The sequence below is a fragment of the Lottia gigantea genome, assembly GCF_000327385.1.
Source record: "Lottia gigantea unplaced genomic scaffold LOTGIsca_12, whole genome shotgun sequence".
Classification (NCBI taxonomy): Eukaryota; Metazoa; Mollusca; class Gastropoda; family Lottiidae; genus Lottia; species Lottia gigantea.
In genome coordinates, this window is record NW_008707225.1 from 963,616 (window position 1) to 975,617 (window position 12,002).

The following is a 12,002-nucleotide window of genomic DNA, read 5'->3' on the forward strand; positions in this document are numbered from 1 at the left end:
CATTTGTAGAGAGAATTCTTTATGACCAGCTTCTTGTAAGGATTTAACAATCATATTCCATTCAGCACCATTAGTTACATCATCACTGAATACTGCTTGTCTTAATGTATTTTCATCTACTTTATTATCTGGAATTATAACATGTGGGAATTAATTAAACATTATGATGTACTGCTACATTAATCTTCTCACATTCAACATTACACATACTGACTGAATTATAAAACTGAATAGAGATTCTTATGTAGGACAGTTTTCTGAATATGTGGGGCATTAACAGGTTGTATTTGATACAAAATGCTTCTAATTGATATCATTTAACTAAAATATATTCTAAAACAATATATAAGTTAGATGATGCAGACACATGTTTCCAATATAAATCCCGGAAAGATAGTTTTGAAAACGTATTGCTTATATAAGTATTTGCATATGACATGGATAGATGATACATTAACCAATCTAAATTATTCCATCGACAAATAAATTACATCTTCTTAGAAAAAATAATGACATACCTGTTTGTTTCTGTAGTTGTAACTGTTGAAGAAATTTAACACCAAGATCAATATTATCAGCTTGAATCAGTGTTTTTAAGATAACACCCACTGGAAGGAGTGGGGTACCTAGATTATCTATTTTAGATATAGTTAATAATAGTTGAAGAGATGGACATGTTTTCACAATATGAACTAGGAACTGAGGATCTATACAATCTTTAGATTTAGCATACTGTAGTCCAGTAAGAACACGACCTTGTTTCAATAAACATAATATAACTCTATGATGTTCTTTAAGACTGGTAAAAATAGATTGAGCTAGAGCTTGACATCCACATTGACATGGTATCTTACAAGAACAATGATCTTCTAACAATACACCAATATCTCTTGACAAACTTAAACTGAAATTCAATAATAGAATCCAATTATCAACAGATTCTGCTGTTGACATGCATCATTATGTTGGGATGACATAATTATAGCTATAAATCGGTTGAAAATGACCACAATGTCCTTTACTGTCCAAAGGGCTCAAAGAGGCTTTAAAGCCTTTGAATAATGTTTACTTATGACTTTTTTTGCTACAATGATATGGTAATTTAGACAGGTTTGCTGGAAATACATAACAGATAAACCACAATTGTGCAAATAAAAGCTATACGTGTCCTTCAATTTTTTCTGAATTTAGTAGATCTCTAAATAAAAGCATTTTTAAAATGCATTTAACGGTAATGGTCTGTCTCCTTTACTATATAAAACAGTAAATGGGAGATATGCTGTCAGTTGAATTACTAGAAAAAAAATGGTGAAATTACAGATATCAACTTACCTATCCTGAGCTATCCAATGTGATAAAAGATCCAGTTTATTTTCATTTAAAGCACATTGAACACAATCAATAGATAGTCCTATACTTGGTTTATTACCACATACTTTTACTGAAGACATTAAGGCATCACAGAAAGCTAATAATGGTGTTCTTCCTCCATTGTATTTTAATTTAACTTCTATAAAATATAACAAGAACAGTTTTAGTTTAAATTTTGAGGACAGAGTGCAGATCACCCAGTTAGAGTCATTATGACATATGATCAGTTATATCTAATGGCTGTCGTGGATCTTAACATTAGCTGTAATCATTGTAAAAATATATATACATGTATGTTTCATTCTTTCTATTCTTCATATATTTAATAATTAATAAGATATTTAAACAATATGTTGTCATGTCTATATATTGAGTTGCAATTGGGTCTTTTTAATCAAATAAAACAATAGCTGAGTTTTAAGATAGAAAGATCACATGAGATTTAGCATTTTCAAGAGAATTTTTTAATCCAATAGGATTTTCGAATCTAAACACAAAATATAACATGTAAAATTGTCAGTTATTTTACCAGTCAAGGCTAAACTATCACTAACTCAGTATACATACACAATACCTCTAAATTTAGCCAGAGTTGCTTGTGTTCGTAAGATTCCTTTAGGACTATTAGCAGCATGTACAGCAGCTTCTTCAAACTTTCCATCTTCAAATAATTCATTGAATTTCTCAATATATTCTAACATCATTTCAGCTTCCTTTTCTTTATTAGGATCATCTTCTTCAAACTGAGTTGAAGTTTCACCACTATTACTGTTATCTCCTTCACTTGAAAGCTCTATAATGAAATAATCAGATATTTATTCACTGAAAATTACCATTTCCCCAACGCAATTTAAGAATTAATCACAGTTATATATCATTTTATATTACAGTATTTAGAATACATATATTACACTTTATTCATTTTATTCATTGGATTAAATTCAACCTATTTGCCATAATATCTTATGGATTGTAGTTCTTATCAGGTGTAAAATTTATTCATAAAAAATTTTGACTCAAATCAATCTAGTGAAAACTAATAAATAACTGTATTAAAAGCGGATTTTGTACATTCAAATTATTCTTTATAGGTAAAATAATTATATTATTGTCCTGGAATGTGTTAATTATACTGTATATACCAAATTTGTTATCATCAATTAAATCAGATAGTTTCAGTTAATTTTTCACAATTTCACTTTACAGAATATTAGAGGTTTTGAAAATTTTCAAAGAATAGCTCTAAAGGAATAATAAAACTTAGCTTTAGGCCTTTTTAAATGAGATATAAATGAGAAATGAGAAATGTCTATTTAAGTTTGGTGACAGATCCTGTAATCAAAAAAGGAAAATTCTATGATTCATAAGAACCAACCAAAAATCTTGTTATCATTAAAAAATCCTAAAATGGCCTCCAAGTTGTAAGTAATGTATAGAATGAAGCTAGAAATTATGTAAGAGCCAGTATTGATTCTAAAATAGATCTATTAGTTTCTATTACACAATATAACAGTTACTCACCAGTATGTGTGGCCTGCTTGCCTAGATAATGTTGAAAAGCTAAAATTACTGCATCACCAACCGTTTGATGGGGAGGTTTAGCTCTGTTATAAGCCTCACTTGCTTCTAAGGCTATCTTTAATCTGTGACTTTTAGTTTTAAAATCTTTACTCTGTGCTAATAAATGATCTCGAAAACTGACTTTCTTGTATAGATACTCTTTCAATTCGTCTTTATTCTTCTTAGGTAGATATCTAGTTTTAAAACTGTTATTTAATTCACGTAACTGTCTATCTAGTTTAACCAGTGTTTTATTCAAATATCTAGGATCAGTTTGTTCTTCTAAAGATACACCTGTTAATACAAATATGTTAAAAAATTATATCCATATGTTACTATATCATACTTAAAGGGACATGTTAGTCATCCCTTTTAATCATACCAATCATACTTTAGTCTAGGATATGGGAATTTTTAAGTTAAGCTAATCAATAATTTTGTTCACAGCTCACAGTTGAAATTTGAGCCATCAAATCCATGTGTGTCCAGGGTTATGTGCGTTTGAAAATTAAAAAGACGACTTTGCCTTGTATTGAAAAGACATGTATAGCAAAAGAATGTTAATTCCTATTCTGAGGTACTTTTGACGAATTTGTGTGATTTTCGTTCATTTCAAGTAGTTCTGAGGACTTTTTACATATAATGAAGACCCAAATCAACACCTGAAAATGGGGAATCTGTCCCTTTAAATTTATATGGTTTGATATTTTAGTACAGTATGATAGAGTATAATAATAAGAATCACATATATATTTTAACATTAATGACTAAGTGGAATATAATAGTATTATCTTTACTAATCATATACATGCATTTGTTGTATTTACGATATACATTAGTTATTATCTGAATATCGCAATTATAAAGGGAAATGTCCTATAAGCTAACAGAATTTGACTTAATAACAGAATCAAGATCAATATCAGTTTGTAAAAATATAGGTTTATTTATGAAATGCTTATGTCATGTTTATATACGTAGTGAATTTGAAATTTATTTGATAAAGAACATTTTCAATAAATGTAAACTACAAATCCAATTTATAAGAGAAAAGAATGTCCACTTTTTTTTACCTCAATACAGGTCAAAATCCATTTAGATAGGTCACTTGTTAGTGTGTTGAAATAATAATATATTATTGAGAATAGGCAAGTTGTTGAAAGCTGATGCCCAGTAAGAGAATTCATTGAAATTCGAGATCGGAAACAATTTAGTAGTCTGTAAATTGTTTAAAATATAGGTGATTTAATATTATCTATCAGCGAGTGCTACTAAAATAACTGACCTGGTAACATTCTAATATCTTTTTTTAACTGTTTTTTAGGTATTTCTTTAATTTCATGATCTTTTTTAGTTCTTTCTTTTCTCACTCTTTGTAACTCCTCTAACTCTGTTGCTAGATTCTTATTGTTTCTTTTGATGAAATTGATTCTAGAAAAAATATAATGGTTAAAAAAAATTCAGAAATTAAATACGGAAATGGCTTAAATGTATTGTATCTTTTACATTTCCAACAAATATTTCTCAAAAATAAGTTGCTGAAACTCCTTTTGATTTTACTGAAATATAAGCTTACAAACCTAAGATGTTAGAACATTTTATATACAAATGGGAGCTAAACATTGGGGGGTCAAAATTAGCTTCTATTTATCAAAATATAGCTGCAAGCAAAATAACCTCTAAAAAACATTAAAAGCTATAAGCTTACCTTTCTTCTAATTGGTCAGATCTTTTACGATAGTTTCTAATAGTTGAAGGCGTTGATGCCATGGCTTTTAATTTACCTTGTAAAAATACAGCTTCTTTTTGACCATTGATAATAGCATCAATAGTGGACTCATATTCTTTTTTAATAGATGTTAATATTGGTTTATAGGCAGTTACATGTTCTATCACCTATTTAACAAAAATAATAGAACAAACTAAATATTTATAACACATTATAGAAAGAAGCAAAAGATATACTTTTATATACAGTATTTTAAACTTATAGTGGATCAGTTTAAGCTTATTTTTTAAACAGATCAATGTTGTATAATCTAAAGTTTTTATTTCAAATTATAATGGCAAAAAAATAGTAAGTTTATAATGTAAATTTTTTTTTTTTAATTACCGGTTCTGAACTTGGTGTAATAGGTATAACCAGTACTAATATCCTGGCATTTAAAATTTGACAACTTAAAGGGATTGTTAAGAGGTTTTCTAAAAATATTTAGGTGCAGTGATAGATAGAATCTATTTGCACCATTCCAATTTTCAATCAAACGTCTTTAGTTCTTGCGATTAGGGCTGGTTATCGATTACCAAATTGAGATCTATTATCGATGTCAGACTACCAAACAATTCAATTGAGAAACCCTGTAAATACTGAATTAAAAACATACCAACATTTTAATTTGAAAGGAAACTATGTGGAATAGACTACTGCTGGTTAACGGGCACAGTAGAAATAATGTGACTTTGATGTATAATCGATTATAAATTCCTAGGGACGATAATCGATTATTTTGATCATTTTACCCAGTCCTACCTGCGATTCCACTAAAACTACAAGGTTTAGTTTTAGAGGAATTGCAGGTACCACAAACATCTGATTGAAAATTGAAATGGTGCAATTAATGCTATCTGTGTTCCCGATCAAAAAAAAAAATTATATTTAGGTTTAATTTATCAACAGATTATGAAAATAAATTATAACAGTAACTTTATGTTCCATTTCTCTATTATTTTTATGTATATTCACTCTATACAGAATATCTCATTACCTTATTAAAGACAGCTTTATAGATTAAATACTTCTGTTCTTCATCAACTTGGTCTCCTAACTTAGTCACTTCTCTTTCAACATAATTATTTATCTCAGCTAGAAATAATCTGTCACCTCCATTACTTATAATGGGTGGTAATATAGAAAATGGGGATGTAGAAACTGATGAACGACTAGCAGATTCCATTGTGTACCAATGTCTTCTTTAAACAAACAGCCTTTACAATACCTACAAAATTAATTAGACATAAAAAATAAATGAAATAAAGAAATTAGACTACTGTGAACAATGTGGCAGCCAATGGTCCACATCTCAAAAACTGTTTGTCACTAGTATGATGTTTAAATTGAGAAGATACGAGTGAAGTTTGAATAAAATTTATCATAAGAATCTGTAAGAAATGGAAACCAGAAAAGCTCTAAATACATCATGTTTTTTCAGTGCCAGAGCTGCCAGAAGTACACACTGTGACAGTTTCAATATCAAAAAAGGCTCTGGCAGCTGCCTTCGCCTTTGATGTAAGGCAACGTCTAAGGTTTATTCATTTATGGCAAAGGGACCTTTTTATTAAGTTGCCCGTTTCCTGTTTCTACTGTTTGCTAATATTGAACTCAACACACTTTACTGCACTCAATCTCAACTCAAAACTACTAAAGTCAACGACAAAGCTTAGCAGGCATCAAGCACTTCTGTGTGCATATTATTAAAATACTTTAGTGGATACCTTTATTTTGTATTGGATATTACATATTTGTGTGACAGTTATCAGTTAATAAAATACTTAGTTATCGTTTTTCTTTTAACTTTTTCTCATAGGGCGCCATGTTGTAAACAAAGATCTGTCGTGGGGGAAGTGACGTCACGTTAAACATATCTCAGGTGCGCCTTCTTACCAAAATGAAGTCAGATTTTTCCTGATTTCTTAAGAAACAGAAAGGAGAAAGAAACAACTATATTTTACAAGGATAACCACTTAGGTTCACAGTCAAGAATTCTTTCTACCAGCTGGTCCTTGGCACTGATCTTTCCCGGATTATCCGTTCCCATTTACAGCTGGGTCGACTGGAATTATGAGTGAAGCTAGCGCTAATAATATGATTCTTTTTATCCTATTAACTTTCGTTACGTGGAACTCCGACGCAATTCAACAAAAAATACCACGGAATTAGAACCGGGCGATTTTATTCTGATAGATGACACATGAAATCGAGCTTTATCGACTGGTTAAGACAGTATAAAGACGACTATCCCCGATGACCCGAAACTTAGAAGGCTTCAGTTCAAACCCACACAACAAGCAATTTATGACAGCTGTAATCTATCTAAAAAAAGTCTCTCAAAACCATTTAAAGGGCATTATGTTTTTACGTAGGTCGGAAACGTTTTTGCTCAAATTTACGAAAACTTTATACCAAAATCTAGGAAATAAAAAACCAAAAAACGCCTAAAAATATATATATGAATCCTTATAATTCGAAAAGTCACAATCAAAAATATCAATAGTCTTATTACGAGGCCCAACACTTACAAATTAACCCTTTTAAAACAAATTTAGTTTGATCAAGTAGATACAAAGACGTAAATAGAAAATCTTATTAATATTTTCAGGTAGGGTTACGTTTTTGATAGCCGAATGAAAATTTTGCATAATTACCAGTATAATATATAGATTATTTAAAATTGATATATATTGCACTCACAAGCCAATGATGACAGGGCGACATTTTAGTAAAAGCCAATGACTTAAAAAAATCGCGAAAATGAAATCGTTTGAGATATCATCAATAAGCATTCCAAGTTTTTTTCACACCAAGGTGGTTTAAAACTGTCTGAATCAAGGAAAATAACCTATTCTTCGTTCATCCTAAAAGCGTGTAAATCTCATCAAAGATCCAATCAAAATATAGCTGTATTTTTTAGCAATGAAATAACTCAAAACAGTTTATCGAAAAATTGTATTGATCGAACTCATCTGAGATCTCATCAATATACATAAACGAAAGTCTGGTCAAAATCCGAATAGAACTGTATCCTAGTCCCCGTTGTTTTCAAACAAATAAATATACGTCAAAGGAAGATACTCAAAAAATTCAATGTAAATTAGTGAAAATCGAATTTATCGCAGATCTCAACAATATGCATATACATGTGCAGCAAGTTTTTCAAAATTCAATCAAAACTGTAATAAATAATGGATGACAATTGCATATTCAAAACTGTAGTTTCTGTCGTCTTTACAAGCCAATTTTTACGCTTTTTGACTACGCCCAGGGCAATAAACTGAAGATCGTTCATCAAATTCTTCGTTAAAATCTGATCAAAACTGTATTCTCTATCGCTAAAATTTTCGGTTATGTCAGTGACAATAACTCAAATTCATGAAAATTGAACTCATCCGAGCTCCCGTCTATACATGATCATTGGTTTTGGTAAAATAGGTTTTTGTCCGAGAATACTTAATCAATCCTCTCGACTCCATTGGAGGCTTGCCCTATGCGCTTCCACAGATTTGCCGAATTTTGAATTTGATTTCAACTTTTATCTCATGCACCATCACGGCACTATTGAGTAAACCTGCCCCCTATTTGTATCCCTAGTCTCGGGAGGCTTACACCACCATTGGTATTAAACCAATTTCCTTGCCCAATGAAAGCTTTTTTGGCACAATATTCATATTAAAGGGACATATTCGCCATTTTGGGGGTTGGTTTTAGTCTTGAATATTAAATAGTCTTTAGAAGTAGTGGAAATGTACGAAAATTGCATAAGTCCATTAAAAATATTTCAAACTAGGAATTTTACTTACTATTTCTTAACATGTCTCTTCTACTTATCACAGAGAATCTTAAATGACTGATTCGTTATTTAAACATTCAAACGCATATTATTCTGGACACACATGGATTTAAAGGCTCAAATTTGGAAGGTGAGCAGTGAACACTATTACTGATTAGCTTAGCTTAAAACAATTCCGCTTTCTGAGACTAAAGTATGATTGGTAAAAAAAAATGGTGCACGTCCCTTTAATATAATTGTTCTTGAATGTTGTCTTGAATTAACGCTTTTTTTTTTGATTGGCAAACATAAATAATGATGATTCACACAACACAATCGGTTAAAAATTTTATGAAAAAGGATTATATCGATTTCTAGAAATCAAATAAACGAAAGTTAGACTTCAGAAATGAAACAAAACCTGTTGATACATCCTCGAGATAGCATATGCACCAGAAAAAGGGCAGAACTTCGTGTCGTCCCAATATCTGCTGCCCCATCCGCTTAAAAATTTTAACTATAATCAGTTTGGACTAAATTTCATCCCAGGAGTGATTTTCCCATCCCTGAAAACATCAATTCTGTTCTCATTTTACATTTGACGTATATCCATGGAACATTCTGAGTGACCTTTTACGGTTGAATCTCCCGGACGGACTATCAGGTGTACCTAGCAATAACTTGGTGCCAGCCCGGTATTTTATTTAAACAAATTGAGGAGTCCGAAATACCATCAGTGAACAAATATTCTATTATAGTATCATCATGGTGTCTTTTATCAGGTGAAATGCTTTTAATTGAGACAAGCATCAGCTGCGTCACAACAAAGAAATGTTTGTACAACTTGCACATGCTTCTCCACGTGAGAGCCAGGAGAGCGATATTTATGGCTTTTTATAGCTGTATCTTGTCTTTGCAATTTCGTCTAAAAAAATCAACCAAATGCCTGCATCTGTAAATTTTGATATATAGAAACCATTTATTTACAATTATCACAGAAACATATAAATAATACACATTAACATCCTTGTAGGTTTATATTTTAAGCATGTGTTATTCTTGGTTTATATCTATGAGCAGCTTGTGGTTCAGCTATCTTCTTCTGAGGTGGTGCTTTCAACTCCATCTCCTTTATTCTAGCTTCTCTTTCAGCTTCTTGATTCCTGTGTAAGATTTGATTAATGCAGTATTCTGATTCTTGACCACATTCTGTTAATCTTAAATCCATGGTAGTAATGGTAGTATTTTCTTCCATGCCTTCTTGTAGCTGTTTACCTCCATCCTAAAATAACAAATACATCTATCAGTAATGATATTCAACCAAAACATCTGGGGGATATCAGGAATACGGAGCAATTGCTATAAATAATGTCATGACTGACCATGACCAGCAAAAATCATTATGAAATCTTCTGCCTATAAGAAGAAAATGGTAAATACAAAGATGACAAGAGTACTGGCTACATTATGTACTCTTGAAACAAATTATCGCTCAAGTCACCTGGACATTTCACAAACCCAAAAATTTGTTTCCACAATTCCAGGAAGTGATGTGAGGTGCTCTCTCAATTCCAAATACATTCTTCTCCTACACCAGTTGGCCACACCCCTGACACCATAGTCCCACACCCCAGGTTGGCAACTGGGCCCTAGTCCCACACCCCCAGGGGGTGAAAACACCCTAGGTTGGGAATCTGGGGCTAAAGTGAACTGATACTTACAGGCCCTAATCTATTACAAGACAGGTCTATAGAGAGTAAAGTCATATTCTGCATGACTACTTGTGACAGTATAGCTGCAGTAGGTTCAGCCATATCATTACTTCCCAAATTAATTTCTTTTAATGTAGAATTCTTTAACATGGAACGACAAATAGCTTGACCACCTTCATCACCAAGTCTGTTTAGTCGGAGGTTTAAATACTGGACAGTGTTATTTTTGGTTAAAGCATGAGCTATAGCTTGAGCTCCAGCAGCTCTAATCTGGTTATCACAAAGATTCAGTCTGATCAGTTTGCTGTGATTATTGACAAACTTTCCAATAGCTCGAGCACCACGATCGCCAATCAGATTGTGAGATAAATCAAGTTCGATTAATCCAGGATGATCCAAAATATGACTGATCAACACTCGAACTTTATCATCATCAACTTTACTTCTATGTAGTTTAAAAACTTGAAGATATTTGTGAGCTGCCACACTTTGAGCCAACTGCAAACAGTCTCTTGCTGTAAACTGAAATAATTGCCATTCAAAATTCATTCCACAATCCCTTACACCATAAGTTAAACTCAAATGTTCTAAATTGGGAAGTACTTTGAGCAATCCACCAAAATTAAAATGATCACATTCTGGTTCATCTCCTGCATCACTACCAGCATCAGAAGCATCATCAAAATCGGGACCTTTTGGTGCTTCACGTACTGGAGGTAATAATTGTTTTATTTCAACTCTTTTAACATAATTAGCAGATAAAGCAAGTGTCTCATTAAGATGTTCAGGGTCAGTGGTTTCAGGCACAAAGTGTTCAATTATTTCTTGAAGATTCTTTTCAAAATACATTCTCTTCCAATTCCCACCAAAATATGAAACATCACAGATCTCCCATCGAGCCTTACAACATCTCTTCCAGTAACCTTCATCATCAACCAAATTAGCCGTAACTTTCAGTGGAAGACTACTGGAAATTTTCTCCAGTACTTTGTCTTGATGTTTGCCCAATAAATCATTTAATATTTTGGAACTATCTGAAATTGATAAAACAAGAAGAGTTAGGTGTTATAAATATGTTCAGTTGTTAGATAGATGACAAAAAAGATGCATCCAGTAAAATATAAATATAGGATATAGGGAAACTATTAAAAACTATATTCTACACTAGAGTTACAACTTAAGAATGTCGACAGATGGAAATTTAGAACTTACTTTCAAAGTTGTCTACAATGTGCTTTAATACAAGTTCTGTAAGAAGAGGAACTGTGGCTAATGACCATTCAGGATCTTCAGCAATAATACGCCTCATGTTTCTCCAATCTGCTGCTGGGTTATCTTTAGCTGATGTGATAGGAGATGGAATGAAATCTCTCCCTTTCTTACTACCCATACTTTTACCACTCTTCAATGAATGAGCAGAACCTGTTCTAGATGGTGGTTTAGATCCTCCAGGACTTTTTGTTGGTGCTGCTGGTACTCCAGATCCATCCTGTTCTTTCAAATCTGTCAGTGGTGGTTCAGCCATCTTTTATTATGATAAGTTTCCACTAGCGTAATAAATAAAATAGAATGAGTATGTTAATGTTAGGCTATAGTATCATCGCAATTGCACGGCCCACAGGTCTACTTGAATAAAATGTTGATCAATTATTATTAGATCTAGCCTACTAGTCTAAAAGTAGGCGATTAAGTTTAGCCTCCAAAATAGTAAAGGTTTAAGTTAAAAGAGGGCTTAGGCCCTAGCCCTGACTCTAATTAAAATTAAATGTAAATTTGTTGTCGGAAAAGATCAAAATTTCCTATAATTTGCCAAACA

At 31.9% G+C, this 12,002-nt stretch overlaps 2 protein-coding genes across 2 annotated transcripts; both read right to left on the bottom strand.

Moving 5' to 3' along the window:
- Positions 1–537: 537 nt before the first annotated feature.
- Positions 538–5,843, bottom strand: LOTGIDRAFT_93131 (hypothetical protein; the record flags this gene model as incomplete). The annotated part of the gene is made up of 7 exons (XM_009048037.1): positions 538–904; positions 1,333–1,507; positions 1,946–2,162; positions 2,942–3,225; positions 4,217–4,362; positions 4,640–4,827; positions 5,697–5,843. Coding segments are annotated over 7 exons (1,524 nt in total), but the record flags the coding sequence as incomplete, so codon positions are not given.
- Positions 5,844–8,809: 2,966 nt separating this feature from the next.
- LOTGIDRAFT_212328 (hypothetical protein) lies at positions 8,810–11,576 on the bottom strand (the record flags this gene model as incomplete). Its single annotated transcript, XM_009048038.1, has 3 exons — positions 8,810–9,756; positions 10,196–11,216; positions 11,395–11,576. 3 exons carry the CDS (start codon positions 11,574–11,576, stop codon positions 9,517–9,519), a joined length of 1,443 nt encoding a protein of 480 aa, XP_009046286.1. The 3' UTR covers positions 8,810–9,516.
- Positions 11,577–12,002: the final 426 nt, after the last annotated feature.